The sequence below is a fragment of the Pygocentrus nattereri genome, chromosome 3 (assembly GCF_015220715.1).
Source record: "Pygocentrus nattereri isolate fPygNat1 chromosome 3, fPygNat1.pri, whole genome shotgun sequence".
NCBI classification, from domain to species: Eukaryota; Metazoa; Chordata; class Actinopteri; order Characiformes; family Serrasalmidae; genus Pygocentrus; species Pygocentrus nattereri.
Genome location: NC_051213.1, coordinates 44,406,651 through 44,424,349, shown reverse-complemented (window position 1 = coordinate 44,424,349; position 17,699 = coordinate 44,406,651). Strand labels below are relative to the sequence as shown.

Here is a 17,699-nt window from a genome sequence, read left to right as displayed (position 1 = left end):
ATTTTTGGCATTTTTCAGTTTGGCATAATTTGAAAGTATCTGATACTCTTTACATTGTTTGTAAATTTTGTGATGAGTGGCCTAAAAGAAATTACCCAAAACGACATGGGAAAAATTCTGGTTCCACTGACTTACATTGAAAGTGAAGTAGTGAAGTTTTTTCCTTCTCCTGTAAAGTTACTATTTTGGAGATACGAGGTCTTCTTCCGACAGCAGCGAAATGGTTCTTTGAGTTTACATGGTACTATATAGAACTTCTTCTTCTTCTTTCAGCTGCTCCCTTTAGGGGTCGCCACAGCAGATCATCTGCCTCCATCTTGCCCTATCCATTGCCTCCTGTACTTTCACACCAACCATCTCCATGTCCACCTTCACTACTTCCATAAACCTTCTCTGAGGTCTACCTCTTCTCCTTCTACCCGGCAGCTCCATCTCCAACATTCTTTGCCCAATATATCCACTATTCCTCCTCAACACATGTCCAAACCATCTCAACCTGGCCTCTCTGGCTTTATCTCCAAACTGCTCCACCTTCACTGTCCCTCTGATCTGCTCATTTATAGAACCTTTGTCTTTATTCAAGAACCGGCTTTTTTAAGAGGGTATTGTAACGATGTCAAGTTTGTAACAACAGAACCCTCGCACATCATTTTTCTTGTAATGTGCGTGTGAATGGAGATTTTCCATCAGACTGTTTAATAGTGAGCACATGAACACCTCAGTCTTACTCTATAAACAGAACGTATTCAATCAGATCCGCAAAAGTCTTTGCAAGTAAACACAGCCAGGGATGCCTGGTTCCCATCACCACCACTGGAAGGAAATCAGATTTGGCAAGTTTCTCTACAGTGACCCACCTGACACCAAACCACTCTGAACGACTTTGCTGGCAACGACTGAAATGAACGATCGGTTTCCTGTAAAACTGCATGTAGAGGTGGGCAATACGGCAAAAATACTGTGATATTTCAAGAAATTCACAGTGCATGTCACACCATATTTACTTTTTCAGACAAATGATCTGTTGGAACTGAGAAAAAAAGAAACAGCAGTGTTAATAAAATAATTTATTCGATATTTGGCATAATGTGCTGCACTAAATCTAAATTCTGCTCTCTTTACAATGAAACATGCAGTTGGTCAGTGTTCTACAAGTACTGATGATGTACACCGATCAGGCATAACATTACAAAAACGCTGTTTCCACTTACTGTATAGGTGCACTTTGTAGTTCTACAATCACAGACTGTAGTCCATCTGTTTCTCTGCATACCTTGTTCTTCAGTGGTCAGGACCCCCATGGACCCTCACAGAGCAGGTACCATTTGAGTGGTGGATCATTCTCAGCACTGCATGGTGGTGGTGTGTTAGTGTGTGTTGTGCTGCTAACACCACCATGTCAGTGTTACCGCAGTACTGAGAATGATCCACCACACAAATAGTACCTGATCTGAGAGGGTCCATGGGGGTCCCGACCACTGAAGAACAGGGTAAAAGGGGGCCAACAAAGTACCAGAGAAACTAACTACAAAGTGCAGCTATACAGTAAGTGGAGCTGATGAAATGGACAATGAGCGTAGAAACAAGGAGCTGGTCATAATGTTAGGCCTGATCAGTGTACGTTATCACAATAATGATATACATGGTCCTATTGCCCAGCCCTACCTGCATGGTTTAAAAGCAAAACAGAAATTCTGTTGTGAATCTTCAAGTGCGGGGACGTTTTTGCTTTTCCTTTTATTGGAATTACTCAACATAGCTGACAAACGTCGGAGAAAACCATGAACGACGAAGCTGTGGGACGCTAGTCATCGAGTAAAATACATCAAATTTGCTCAAATAGCAGAATGAGAGTCTATACAACATGACTATCCACGAATGAAGAGAACAATTCCAAAACACTTGTAAACCATAGCTTTGGCCCTATATGCTGCTAAGCCAGCACTTCAGATTGTTAGCATTGGGAGTACTGCAATTTTGGTAAAAGAGTCTGTTCATTTCACTCGGGGCTTTTTCCACTCCGTTATCATCATCGGGCTCGGTTTTGACAGATACCCTCTGAGAAAAGTCTGTTTGGGTCATCTTCAGGTTCACCTCTACCGGCTCCGTTTTTATCGTCAGTAGCTTTGTATGACCATGCGTCGTCATGTCACTGATGTCCTGAAAGCAGAAGGTCAGTTCTTCGCTGTCACTCTCTATTGGTGAGCACCAGTCTGATCTTTGTTGGTCTTTCTCGCTGATCATCTTTGTGACCTTCTCAGCCTTGAACAAAGTCAGCTTCCTCACGCACCAGTGCTGCGCAAGCATCTTGATTGAGTCGTTCATTTTGCCGCAAAGCGCGCACCTCTGTTTTTGAGTTTGTGAGGTTCTGTTTGGCATGTTCTTCAAAGTGTGCTGGACTCTTTTGGCGCTGCTTCCTTGCGACTTGTTTACACGCAGTTTGGATACGTTGGTGTGGTTGAGATGGATGTGGTTGCTTAGGTGCACTGGATGACAAAATTTCAGAGAGCAGTACTGACAAGCATAAGGCATATACAGTCTGTCTGCTGCCAGAGGGTCTTTAACCACGTGGCCAACAGTGAACCTTTTGGAAGGGCCGGTGTAAAGGGAGCCGCACTTGTGGTGAGGTTTCGGAGTCACGCTGCTTATCAAAAGCAGCCCGCAGCGAATGCAGCCATATATGCAGGTGTTATGGTGTGAGGCATGGACATGCTCGATGAGCACGTCCTGATTACACATCACTTCGCGGCAAACCATGCACATGTAATTCCTTTGACAGGGAAACGCCTGAAGAGTCTCGATCTTCACCACTGGTTTGAAACGCCTCCAAAGGTTAATCGTTCGTCCGACGGCGTACCTCGTCATAGATGTAGCAGAATGTGTGGCCGGAACGGCCTTCTGGACAATGCCGACGTTCTTCGCAGTAGCCTCTAAAAACTTCAGCTTGGATTCCTGCTCTTTAACTGAATTGATCCTGTTCTGGATAGCACTTTTGTGATTCACTACGTACGATGCTTTGTGGTTGTGGGACAGACTGTGGGACCACATTTCAGGATAACTGGTGAAACCAATACCACACGAACAAATGAAGCTAACAAAAGGGCAGACATGCTCCTCAAGGGTCAGCCTATTGAAGAACATGGTGTCACAAGCCAAGCAGAAGACCGGACTAAAGACGGGACTGGCCACTTGATTAACCAGTTTATTAACTACTGGGTCAACAGAGTTCCATAGACTGTCCCAGAGATCCGTATTCTTCCTTGCGTTTTGGGCCTTTTGAGATTTCTCACTGTCCGCAAGTATTTGTTTTTGGAATTCTTCCTGCACCAGTTTGGCCACATCTGTTGGGGAAAGAGAGAGGCAATGAATCATTTTCATCAACATCAGAAACAATGTTGTTGTTTCTTTCCACTGCCCTTTTGGTTTTACTTTCATTCTATTCTGAGCGTTTCGAATGTACACACCTTTTTTCAAAATATCCGTATAACTATTTTATAGATGTACACAAAATCATTCAGTGTGTTTTATGTGAAATGGTTCACTGTAGAGAATTCTACCTGCTCTGATTATTTCTTTACAGTGATAGTGATAGGAACCAGGCCACCATGCCAATATAGCCATATTATTTCCTATGCAAAATGATCAGTGAACCTATACCTGCCTTATATGTTTTGATATACAATGCTGACAATGATAAAAATAATGGTAAAACTAATTTTGGGGCCTTACAACACCCTGCATGTACCTCTCTGCACAAAGTCTCCAAACGAGTACCAGAATACTCCCAAAACATCCCTTAAAAATAAGACGACAACAACTTCTCTGAATACTACAGCAGTAAAAACTTTCTGATTTCATTGCAGTTATCTGATTTGTGATGTCAAGTTATAATGGCTAGATACTGAATCAGATGATCCTTCATTAATCCCACAACAGGGAAATTCTCAATACACATCTCCTAAATGTATTCAGTGGTGCATTCTGCTGCAATCCATAAAAAGCATATTCAGAATAACATATTCTAAATGCATAATGAATATCTTGATAAGCAACATGGGAAAAATCTTTCCCCCCACCCCCCACACTGTTACTTGTTGTCACTGGTTGACAGTTTTCCCTCATGAAATTATTCTGCTGATAAAAAAAAACTTTTTTTGAAAATTTAAAATAAATAATTCTCAACTGTTCTCTCTCAACACCTGCTTCATTCCCACAACCCCCCCAGCATGAGTCCAGTACAACACTGACACTAAACCGATCACCTGCAAACATCCCAAATCTTAGCTTAGGCATCATATTTGTAACTGTTACACATTTACAAGCTTCCTGAAAGGCAGCTTTTAAAGGCATCTAACGCTTCAGACGTCTGGTTCCTATAACTAACACTGAGAACAATTCTGACCCGGCATGTTTTGTCCAGAATGATGCACAACACCTCAAACCAGCCTGAATGACTTTGATTACATCCTAATGAATTCATCATTTAGCCAAGTTTAAAACACGGTGGAGCTCCCCTTTAATGACCAAGTGTAACGGCTTTGGACTGACCCAACCAACAGCGACACAACGTGGGTCGTCATTGTTGGGAATTCCAGAATGTTCTGCCCAGTCCAGCCCGGTTCATCCGAGCATCAGGTCTCATTATGGACCCCTATTAAGCCGATAACCAAAGACAGAACAGCAGTATCTGTTGACGGTCAGCGTGTCATCGTCGTTAGAGAAAAAGGCCAAACCGTACGGAACCAGAACCACAGCTGGGCGCCCCAGCCCCCGACAGGGATACGAAGGGATTTAAAGACAAATATAACGTTATATGCATAAAATAAATAAAAATATCCGTTGGTTAAATCCTAAAAATCGGTAGTAAGAGTTGTACTCGCTTCTAACCTTAATCTAGCCTTAGCCTACACCTAAATTCTTGCACGAATTCTCCGTTCCACCTTAAATGGTGCAGCAGCCCGCTATATCGTGGAGAACGAACAGGCGCCAGTATGCGACTGCCTCACCGCTTAAGGTGGAGTGGGAAATTCAAATACGAAGCCAACTTCAGCCTCGTAATTTGGGGTGTGAGACTGATAAAGTGCGGCAGGACGGTTCGTTTATAAGACTGTTATTCACATACTGCAGATAAAAAAGGCTAAAATCTAGCGCAACGTTGTCAGTGGTTTGTTTTTGTTTTACCTTGGTCATCCGACAAGAACAGGCTGGAGTCAATGGGTAAATCCATACTGCTCACAGACAGTATATCTAAAAAAAAAACTACTATACAAAAACAGACTATAAGTGTCCGCGGTTAAGGAAAATAAAAGATATTAGCCTGATGCCAAAACTGGTGACCAGTCTCCCTCCCATTCTTCCTAATGCAGCGCCGGGAAGTTATTTAGCCATTGTGCACGTTTTACACCGCCCCTAGCGTACGGCGGTAGTATTACAACTGGGCTCAATTCGTAAAGCCTCTTAACTGGCCTTTCTCTTGTATTTATTTTCCACATTTGTCTGGTTTTATGTACCAAAACCATGACTTTCATGCTGCTCACATGGACCAGCGAGTATATTTATGAAGTAAGAACCCGTTTGTTTTTTTTTAAAATTGAGGGGCTAGAACCTTATGTTCTAGTCTAAAACTAGGCCGGCCAGCTAGCGAACAGGCTCAATAATAGCCAACGACTCCATTATTAATATCACAAAATACTACATTCATTCATTTATTCATTATGATTAGTATTAAAGTGTAGAAAATGTCACTTGAATGGATTACACACCTCAAATGTTCGTGCTTCATTCAGACATAGTGTCAAACTCAGGCTAACTCCCAAATGGCTCTGTACTCCCTACAGCGTGCTATGAAATTTTACAAGTTCTAGCCTCTACAGCCAGACAGTGCATCATTTACTGAGCATGGATGTGGCTCAGTCCCAAATGACTGTTGCTTAGCTACATTGTGCACGGTGTGGGTGAAGGATGCAGTATTTAACTTCCTACGTAGTGCACTATGTAGGGAGCAGGGAGCCATTTGAGATTCAGCCCCAGCACGAGAAGAGGGGCTGGATTGGTGCTAAATAAGACTCACAGTGGCGATTTGGTGTCCAAAAACTACTTATAAAGCTAAAGATTGTGTTATCACATGAACAGTTCATGAAATGCTTGCTATATACAGCGACGGGTGATCGAGTGTTCAGTGGTCCATGGTTTCTTGGCGGAATAGTTGTTTACGTTGATTATTATTAATAATAACACATTATTTTCTGAAAAATCGTGTATTTTATCAGATTTTATGTTGGTCACTGTTTTATAGAAGCAATTATCCACTTGAGACTGTGTGTTACTGCAATTCTATCACAGGGAAGGGCACTCTGCTTCGCACCTTGCCTAAGAACATCCCTCCCCTGATAAAATCACAATTGCTTTATTAAACCTCCTTCAAAAATCAGCCCAGGCTGAAATACTCCTTATAACTTCAGCATGAATCGGCGGAACTGAACTACTACAGGCTGCATAAGTGAAAAAATGTGTTGACATCACAAATTTTTTGCACCTGAATTAGCCTGAGTGCAGATAATTTTGTAGAGCTTGGCAAAGCAAGCTACTAACAGAAGGGAAAGATCTACTGTGTTCTACTCAGTGAGCATCAGATGAAGAACAGCTAGAGAACTGCATCGTAACATGGAAACCTGTTTCATTTGTTCTGACTTCTCATGTTACGTAGAAATACACTACCACACTGGCAAAGTGTGCTCGTTTGTGTGGTTTGTTTAAGGAGGCTGCCAGTCTAAGAAATTCCTTTTTAGACCCGGAGTTCCTGACATGGGCATAGGAGTATGACACCAAATACAAAATGAGGCCCAACCCCCCTCCTTGTGGAGATCTGCGCAAATGCAGTAGCCAGTACAGGCTGAAAAATCGCATTTTTGAGCCAAACACTACAAACTATGAGTTTTTCCATCAGATTTTGCCAGTGATTTCAAATGATTTTTGAACAGTAATTTGGCCTTCAGTTTCGAGGGTATCGGTAACTCCTCATTCAAAGAGATAGGAGTCTGGACTTGTATGGCTGGAAATAACTGGCCAGTGGTGTTGCAAAGATGACCACCGAGTGACCAGGCTTTGACTGAATGCAGTGCACTCGTGTGTCAGAGAGTAGAGAAAACTTTCCCTAAACACACCAAACGGACAAGAACTGAAGGAACATGAAAAAGTAAATAACCAACTTGGTCAGTAAACTCAACAAGATCAGTAAGAAGAGCAATGGCTCAACAGTTTATGCTGTAGAACGAACATGGTTCGGTCTTAGAGGCTAAACAGTAAGTATGGCTAAAAGCAGCCTGTCCTTAATTATTTCCACTGTGTAGATGTTAGCTTTGGAATCTGTGCTTATCAAAGAGATTAGGAATTTGAAACAGCTACACCCAGCATTGGAACCACCACTGCTGTTAACTCTAACTGGTTTATCTGTAATGGGACTGTAACAGATCCAACCAGCTGTCTTTGTCCCTCTGAAGGCTCAAATCAGGGGTGCACAACTCCAGTCCTGGAGGGCTGGTGTCCAATGCAGTTTGGTGACTTACCTACTAAAACACACCTGATGACACTTAACTGTGCTTGAGGGGGGTAACCTCCAAACTGCGCTGGCAACCGGTCATCCAGGACCACAGTTCTGCACCCCTGGCTTAAATGTTGTTAATCTTCATCAGGTCACTGAATGTGACAGACTATTCATTTTATGGGTATGTTAAGCGCGGCACGGTGGCGTGGTGGGTAGCACTGTTGCCTCACAGCAAGGAGGGCCTGGGTTTGATTCCCCGGCCGGGTGACCGGGGTACTCTCTGTGTGGAGTTTGCATGTTCTCCCTGTGTCTGCGTGGGTTTCCTCTGGGTTCTCTGGTTTCCTCCCACAGTCCAAAAAGACATGCAGTCAGGCCAATTGTGTAAAATGATCAAATTGTAAGTCGCTCTGGATAAGAGCGTCAGCCAAATGCTGGTAATGTAAGCAAAACACAAGGTGTATTTCTTTCATTGTTAACATTTTATATAATTACTGGTTTTGTATTAAACTGATACAGTCAGATTTGAGCTTGGCAAAACAATTTTATATTTTAGATGGGATTTCATTGCCTGTGTATACAGACATTTAAAAATAGCTTTAATTCTAAAAGAAATCAAGTTCTGGACCAAAACCCCCACCTTCCCATCCATTGTCCACAACATGAACTCAACCTCCCTCAGCCCTACAATACAAAAATGGTCATTGTTGTTTAGAGTAAGTCATACTGTATCTTAAGAAAGAGGTGGATTTGATTGGGTTGAGAAGTTTTGGGGATATATTTGGGTGACTACTGACTATTCTGGTGTTTGGTAGTGATGTTCTCTTTGTCACAGAGTCTAAAGAAGCAAAATATGGACACCAAATACACTTTGGCTGTTGAACTGCATTTAGGGTTAGTGAAAATTGTGCTACGTTAATTTTCACCAATCTATTCCTTTCATTTCAGACACTATTACGGCACAAGTCTGACTGGAATTGCTGCACTGTGTTGTTTACAGGAGCCCCATGCAACTCCCTGAACCACAGTAACCATGAACATCTGAGTTTCTGTCATTGCGGAGGAAAACAAAAAGACAAAGTACGTGCTTGTCGGCCCCCTGGTGGCTCAGGTCCGTGATTGCTTACCCTACTATACAAAGGCTTATACTACCCATAACCCTGATGATTACATAAAAATGTTCGTTTGCTTGGGTTGATCTTACAAAGCAAAGCAAATGAATCCAATATCCTGGCATTTTTTAACAATCATACTACACTTATGGACAAAAAATTTTGAACAACCTGGTCAAATTGCATGTTTTGTTGATATTCTGAGTGATAATGTTAACACATCTTTTACAGGAATCAAACTTAAATGCCATGTTTTCTGTAAATTTTAAAGAAAATGATTACTTGTTTGCTAAGTTTAACACAGTAGGGGGGCAATAGTACAGAAATTATGGCATAACCTTTGCACAGGCTTCAGCAAATGAAGATATTGTGCATATATATGGAATATCTATGGAAGATGTGTTAACTTATTTTCCCAACATAATTTGGTACATTGCAAGGTACATGTGTACATAATGAGATTTTTTTTAAATATAAGAAAATATAAACAAATTTAATTGCATAAAGTACATATACAGGGCTATGAAAAAGTATTTGCCCCCTCCCAATTCCTTCTATCTTCTGCATATGTCACTAAAACGTTTCAAGCCATCAAACTACTTGTAATATTAGTCAAAGGTAACCCAGTAAATTCAAAATCCTGTTTTTAAATGATTTCATTTACTTACGGAAAAATGCTGTTCACCCTATCTGGGCCTATGAGGAAAACTATTGCCTCCTTATCTAAATTTAAAAAAATAAATAAAAATCAGTTAACCAAATTTAATAGACACCTTGCATAAATTGCATCAGTGGGAGAGTTGCAAGGCTCGGGCCCCAAGACCTTTGGGATAATATTCTGCTGACTGATGAGACGAAGGTGGACCTTTTTGGAAGGTCCTGTTACATCTAGCATAAAGCTAACACTGCACTCCACCATAAGAACATCATACCAAGGGTCAAATATGGTGCTGGTAGTGTGATGGTCTGGGGCTGTCTTACTTCTGCAGGACCTGGTCATAATTGATGGAACCATTAATTTAGCTGTTTATTAGAAAAGTCTGCTCGTCAGTTCACAACCTAAATCCAAACTTAGTTGGATCATGCACCAGGAAAATGATCTGAACCACAAAGACAAGTCCACCTCTAAATGGCTCAAAAGAAACAAAATTAAGGCTTTGGAGTGGCGGCGCCAAAGCCCCGACTTGAATTCCACTGACCTTAAACGACCAAAAACGCCAAAGTTCCTCCGCTCAAGTCATCAAAAATGTTTAGGGTGCAGTTGTTACTGCCAAGGGTGGCACAACCAGTTATTAGGTTTAGGGAGGAAATTACTTTTTCACATGGGTGAAATGGGTTTGTAATAAATCTTCATCTTCAATGAATGGATTTAAAAGTAGTGTGTGTTTACTCATGTTGTCTGTATCTTGTATTAAAATTGAATTGGATGATCGGAAACAATTTAAATATGCTAAATCAAACTCAGAACAAAAAGAAAGGAAGAACACCACAGTATTTATTGATACAGTATTGAGGAACTAACGCTTCTAAACGTTTCCATTAAAACTGTGTCCGATACAGACAATGCACCGAAATTACAAACAAAACCTTTATCTACAATGCAATGTTTTTTTTTATAAAAAGCTGTGCATGCATTTGCCAACAATTTATTTTTAGATGTTTATCAGGTGAGAGAGAGAGAGAGAGAGAGAGAGAGGGTGAGGGGTAAAAGAAAGGTAGAGACAAAGATTTTTACATTACAGGACAAGGTAAGCACCTGGAACTAACAATGAAACGAGTACAGAAAAGTTTTTTTTTTTTTAACTATCATTTACTTTTGAACTATCTTGCATCTATAACTACTACTTTCCAACCCTTGGGGAGATGGGGAGATGGAAGATGGGAGAGTTGGGGGGGGGGGTACACAAATCCCACTATACACAGTCTTAGCACATAAAGAAGAATTCCACTGCTTTTTAAAAGTTTTTGCATAATCAATCCATGAAATATAAATATGGCTATTGAGAATAATTTACTAGTGTTTTACATTGTTTTCACATATAGTTCATTTTTTAAAAGAACCGAACCAAGTTCTGTTCAAGTGAACCTGGAAGGGAACCAACTGCAAATGACCCCAGTTCTTGTTAACTCTAAACAGGACTCCGTTTACTTTCTGGTCCTTTGATCTCTGACCACTTCTATTTCAGACCACAACTCCATTAGAGCTCAGACCCCTGCTCAGACCCCTTCCACACCACTCATGGTGAGCAGCTGATAAATCCAACCTAGCAGGTGATGAGAAGAACCACCAGATCCACCTGCTGCTCTATTGGCTGCGCTGAAACGATTGGCCCAAGTACATTGCGGAAAATTGGAAAAATGGCCCTGGGGGTCTGCCGTGGTGGGCTCCGTTTTCGTCTGTGCACCTCACTGAAGCGCCACCCGGAGAAGTTTCATTCGCTCAACGTTCAGAGTGAAAACAGCTGGAAATTACATTGGGTGCCCAGCTCGAGCCTCTAACATGGTAAAATCACACGAGCTCTCGCATCTTATCACTTTACTATGTCGGCACTGTTGTCTGTCTTAGACCACGGACAGACTTTATCCTGAGTAGAACCTTATAAATGTTTTACCTGCTGAAGCGCTGAAGACTGTGGCTGTGTGTACGGTGAGCCTCCAGGTCTTCACTATAAGGCAAAGCTAAATCGGACTGGGGCCATTTTGTTTTCACAATGTACAAATCAATCGAACCACAAAACAAACTACAAACGGAGGGCCGTTTAGAGGGGTCCGAGTTCGTTTGGCGTGTTCACATATGCAGAAGAAACCATGACTCAACCATGACTTCAGACGCTGAAATGGCCCAAGTTGTCACTTCAGTGACTATCCAGAAAGACATCATCTGTTTTGTTCTAAAATATAGCAATGTTGAAGCTACACAATGTAAATTAAGAGGATTTGGAGAACTCTCTGACAGAAATGTGTAAATGCACACAAAGAACTCAGGTTGGCTGTGCTTTGGAACCCTTCAACGAACAGATGTATCTAATATTTGTGAGCATGTTGAAAGAAGATTCAAAGAGAACTTGCTCAAAACTGTGAAGGACGTGTCTTCCGAAGATGTGAGTGAATTATCCACTGCCGATATCATATCAGTATGATACTGAATTTGCATTTGAGACCTAAACATCAAGCCCACCTTCTTTCTGAAACTGTGTAGGTGATGTCAATATGATGCAAGAGGTGGTCCCAAAAACGTCCACGAAATCAGGCCCTTCCAGAAGTGCACTGACATTCTTTTGACTCTGCCTTATAGTGGTAAATTCATTAAACTAAGGTTTTCTAATACTTGTTCCATTTTGCTCTTTAACTTTCTGCATGTACCTCTCTGCCACAACTGATTTTTTTTTTAAGTAAAAAAATCTTTGTCTTATCACAAAGCCATGATAAAAAAAAAAAAAAAAAAAACAATCTCAGAACAAACAATGCACATGTAACCATTTCATGTAACAGTTTCCTGTGAAGTAGTTTTTAGAGACATTATAATCAGACACCTGGTTCGTTTAACCACTGCTATGATCAACTGTGACTTTAATTTTTCTCTAAAATGATGCATTTCACATCAGATTTACTTATGCAAAAACTATAAATTCAGTGGGATTCCCCATTAACTAGTACTGATAAGAGATTAAAAATGATCTCTTTTCCTCTACTTTAAGTGTGTCAAAGAGTCAATCTAGCATTGTGCTGAAATGATCTTCAGTGCTCGCTTATTGTACTGCAGTCTCAGGAGCTGTACTTGGAGATAGAGTGACATCAAGAGGCTCCGACTTAACCTCTGACTGTTCCACATCTGTAGCAACCACTTTTGCAGACTCCGGCACATCCCCTAAAATATGATGCACCCTCCTTCTGTGGTTCTTTAATGACCTTACATCTGGATAACTCCGCTGGCAAATTTGACACCTATAAGGGGTGCCCTGGGTTTGATGAACAATTCCTTTGAACATCTCAAGACCACCTAGAATGCGGTGGACTCGCCTTCTATGATTTCTCAAGGACCTCAAGTCAGGGTAGCTCCGTGAACAGATGTGACACTGAAACGGATTGGAATGGCTTTGCTGTAGAGATCCTTTTGATGGCTGAATTCCACTTCCTAGAATACGATGAACCCTCCTCTTGTGATTTTTCAAGGACTGAATATCTGGGTAGGTACGTGAACAAATGTGACACTGAAACTGCTTGGACTGGCCTTGCTGCACAGTCCCTACTAAAGACTGAAGTCCACCAACTTTGGGCTCTCCTGGTTTTAGACCTTGCGGTCGATGGACTTTCCTTAGATGATCCTTCAGGGATTGGAGTTTTGAGTAACTGCGGTGACATATCTGGCACTGAAAGGCATTTGATGGGTTGCTTTGTGAAACATGGGCAGACTGAATAGTAGGTGACTCAGCAGCTTCCTTTGCGCCATGGACCCTCCTTTTATGCTCCTCAAGGTCTTCGTGGCTTGAGCACTTATGCTCGCAGATCTGGCACGTCAAAACCTTTTGTTGGCTATGTGAGACCAAGTGTCTTTTGAGTCCATCCACGCAACTGAACCAGCGGACACACACTGGGCAGCGGATAGGCTTAAAAGAAGGTGTACAAGTGTTGCCCTGAACGTGAACCTTGTGGGCTAATGGACTTTGGAAAGTCATACCACAGCGAGAACAAGAGTGCTTGTTTTGACCTGCAATATCTCCTCTGCAACTCAACCTCAGGTGTCTCAGCAAAGATTTCCGTCTTCTGAAGACCTTTTTACATCTGTGGCAAACACATGGTTCTGCGAGAGGTCTGTGATTTAAACGTGACTGGTTGTTCTGATTTTGCACTGCCAATTGAAAACGTGGCACCTGCTGAAGCTGAGGTTGCTGTGGTTGCGACACTTTCTGCTCACTTTTCTGCACTGAAGTTTGTGTGTGGAATTTTTGGTGTGCTTCAAACTCAGCCCAAGATTGCAAATTTTCTCCACAATGGGAACAAATATAGGACTCCATCGCATGCAATTGCAGATGCTCAAACAGAAGCCTGGGGCAAGTAAAAGCAACACCGCACTCACAAGTAACTTTTCTGGGAAGCACAGATGGTAATGACATAATCCCCCAGTTTCCACTTCCAGAATTATTGTTACTGCTCTCTTGTGTGACTTGGTTCTTTGAAACTGGAGGCAACACAAATATGTTTTCTTGGGAGGCTTGGTTTTTCTTCTCAGACAACTTAATCGCCTCCAGAGTGCCTGCACTTCTCATTGACTGACACCTCTTTCGGTGCATGTTCATATTGTCTTTGCGGGTAAATGATGTACCACAATTGGGACACGGAAATTTTTTCTTTAGTGCAATGATATTAGCCTTTCCAAAAGAATGTTGCTCCATTAATTTTCTTGCACCACAAATCTTAAGGTGCTGCTTCACGGTGAAACGTCGGGAATAGGTTCTCTGACATCTATTACACGAAAAACGTTTTACACCACCAGGAGAAATGTGCACCTGAAAATCTTTACATGACAGTATTGAACTGGTTGGAGACTTCACGGTGGGTTCTAAGACAACCACCTCATCAGAGTTGTCCTTGGGTGCCTCCATTAAATCATCATGTTTTTCTTCATCAACGTCCATCACATCTATTTCAGCATCATCCAAAGGCACAGTCCACTGGCTCTCTCCTAAAGATTCACCTGCTTCAGTGTCACTTCCTGGCCTCATTTCATCTTGTGCAGCTGTAGGCGCAAATGAATGAACAAGTTCTCGTGACTGTACTGAACTGAATTTGAAAACGTTTGGACGAAAGGGTGGGAAACTCTTAGCTGATCCTATATGAAGTCCAGAATTAAGTGGGGGACATTTTGCCGATAACCCTGTCTGATACTTTCCCTCCAACAAAGAATCAGTATCGAGCTCCTCAGTCTTTACCAGTTTAAGGACCCCTGTGTTCACACCAACATTTACTTGACATGATAAATCCTGCTGTACTGACATGATTTGTTTTTCTGTATTAGAATCTTCCTCGAAATTGCTGACCTTGTCATCACTTTGGACTCCAGCAGCAGAGTGCTTAAGAGAGGCTAGCCATTGACAATTGTGCTTGTTAAGTCTGTGTCTCCGTGTATAGCTCCGATTGCACTTTGTACAATGGAATAACTTCCGAGAGTGCTGCATTGTAGGACTGTTTGACGCTAGCAATGTAAAATGTCTGGAAAATCCAACAGAGCTAGCACAGATGTGGTTATGTGGAACGGAAATGACACTTATCACATACTGTCGGCAACGGCGGCAAAATTTGACTCTTTCTTTCTTGTGCAAAGCATGATGCATTATCAAGCTGTCCACATCTTGAAAAACTCTTCGGCAAAGACCGCACTGATGCCTCCCTTCAATATTGTCTCTAACAAGCTTTTGACAGGTCTCAAGTGCAACCACAGGGTATAGTGTCTTGGTTGTAGATACAATCCTCTTCTTTTTTTTTTTCTTGACAGGCTTGACACTAAGCATGTTGCTTGATTGTCTGAACCCCATTCTATCAGGGCCATATTTAGTGACCTTTTGTATTAACTGGTTAATGAAATACCCAGAGCTTGATGCTGACATTACTGGAGCCTGCACTGGTGCCCTTGGTGAAACTTTCCGTGGAGGTAAGGTCCTCTTGCTTTGCTCTGACTGCTTTTGAGCTGGCTGCCTACAATGCATGTAGGCAGATGCAAGCATTTTAAGCAGCGATTTTTTATTACTCGATTCTTGACTTTCTTCTTGTGTTTGCTCACTGTCAGTAACACATGTATTCTCAGAAGTTACATTCTCAACTTTATTCTCTAAGGACTGGTCTTGTGCTTCTGTGAGTACCAGAGGGGAAGTTAAGTCAGATGGCTCTGATCCTTCATCATGGTGTACCTCTGATATGGTGTTCTGAACAGAATGAGAATCTGAAGTAGATATGCACTCCTCTGAAGCAGTCTGTGTGTTCTGATGAAGTGACTCATCAGTGCAAAGAGAAGGTGAGTTCTCATTAGAGGGAACTGGGGAAGAGTGGCAGTCCATCTGAGCAAGTTCTGAAGGTTCGGTAAGTTCAGATTTTTCATTCATTTCAGACTGCTCATTCGTTTCAGACTGCTCAATCGTTTCAGACTGCTCAATCGTTTCAGACTGCTCATTACTTGTCTCTTGTATCTTCACATGTGTTTTACTTTCATGTATCTTTTTATGCTCCTGGATGGCCTCAAGTTCATGAAACTCTTCCCCACAATCACAAGCATACACATCTTGAGTGACGGGAGGGGGTAATACCACGCAGTGATGCTTTTGAAGAAGTTCTGGACTTGCAAACAAGCCACTGCAGTGACTGCAAGTTGGCAACATTGCTGCTTTCTGGTCAGAGATTTCACTGGCATGAGAAGCCTGATGCACCAAGAGAGATGATAAACCATTAAAAGTGGCAGAGCATGCCACACAGCTGTATGTTTTACTGGGAGGAGTTCCAGCAGATTTTGTTTCCTGAAGTCCAAGCATTTTGCGATGCCCGTGCAAGCCAGTGTCGATGCCAGTGTTGTTTACTCAGTTGCCACCATTCTTGTACACATCCTACAAAAGAACAACAGAGAAAGTCAATCAGTGAGGCAACTAAGCAAAAAAAAAAAAAAAAAAAAAAAAAAAAAAAAAAAAAAAAAAAAAAAAAAAAAAAAAAAAAATCACATCCCATTTTTCATTCCAAAAGCAAAGCTACAGGTAGAAAGCCCCTTAATATTGTTTTAGAATTATTAGCTCTGACTGCTTACTGATAAAGTAAATGGGTAATCAGATTTAAAAGCTAGGATATTTGGGTGTGAAGGATTGATCTAGCCTAATAATTACTGTCCTGTCACAAATGTTAAGACATCAAATCTAATGTAACATCCAGAATTCTCACCACAACTCACAAGGTCTGCAACTGAAATGTATTAGCCTAAGCTGTGATTCAGAGAAGTACACCTTAGATACTGGGGAAGGTGAAATGTACACTTGCCAGTATAAACATCATTTTCTATATACCAAAATAAAGCTAAAAAAAATCTATTACTGAATGAAATACATCTTGAATGAAGTTACCAAATGTCCTTAACTGGCTTAACAAGAAAACAAAAGACGGAGGATACATGAGGTTAAAGTTATCTCTAGTGCATTCATGCCCTCCAGGCAATTAAAAGTGTCTAAGTGGACTCATATTGGAATGGGGGAAAAGAGTAAATAACTGTAAAATGGAAACAGCTTGTTCTTTTTAAGCAGGAAGTCCAATCGGATGTCATCTGGTCACACTGGAGACGTATTTTCGTGAAACGTTTAATATTTCTAGATTTTATTTACGCTTTTCACTAAAATGTGTCTCCAGTATGACTGAGATCTGACTGGACTTTTCCTGCATAAAAAGCAAACATATACAATCACACAACTGTGTAAGATACGGGGGTCTTGCCCATCCAACTACATGTTATTCAATGGTATTAAAGAATCAGAAATAAAATCATTACAGTAGTGTTTTTAAAGTTCATATATATACGTGAATCAGTGTACCGAACTAATCTAAGTCAAAGCAGATGTCCATGGTCGCTCTATCAAGCTAACGGGAGAATGTCACGTACAATTAGGCTCCAAGTCTGCACATCACACACACACATACCCACACCTACATATCACCACACACAGACATACTCACATACACAGGTACACCTTTCACCTCAACTGACCACATTTCATCTTTAGCTTTAGGTAGTATGAAGATTGGGTGTTGCCTGGGGTATTCCATGAACATTCATTTTAGATCATATGTTCCCAGTTAAGAGTTCATCTCCATGGGGGTATTCCCTTGGTTTAGAATCACATGCTCCCGGTCAGGAGGTGAAGGTCAAGAGTTCTCTGTATGTATTACAATGCATGTTTTCTAAGGGGAGTAAAACTTAAGAGTGTGCAGTCGGTGTTGCTCGTCTGTGTAGGCCATGGAAAGTGAGTGCTTGTCTCATGGCAAATGCTGATTGGGCCAAGAGGCCACGTCAGATACGCAGG

At 41.5% G+C, this 17,699-nt stretch overlaps 1 protein-coding gene across 4 annotated transcripts in view; it reads right to left on the bottom strand.

The window, feature by feature from the left end:
• Positions 1-1,722: 1,722 nt before the first annotated feature.
• The window catches only part of LOC108429970 (zinc finger protein 480-like), a 28,093-nt gene continuing 12,116 nt past the window's right edge, over positions 1,723-17,699 (bottom strand). For 2 of the 4 annotated variants that reach the window (XM_017702073.2, XM_017702074.2), the window contains exon 2: positions 10,128-16,244. In XM_017702073.2, coding sequence (XP_017557562.2) covers positions 12,402-16,172 — 3,771 coding nt within the window. In that variant the 5' untranslated portion in view covers positions 16,173-16,244 and the 3' untranslated portion in view covers positions 10,128-12,401. Of the gene's footprint in view, positions 3,342-5,181; positions 5,380-10,127; positions 16,245-17,699 lie in introns of those variants that run through there. The other 2 variants (XM_017702077.2, XM_037537225.1) reach the window with 2 other exon arrangements.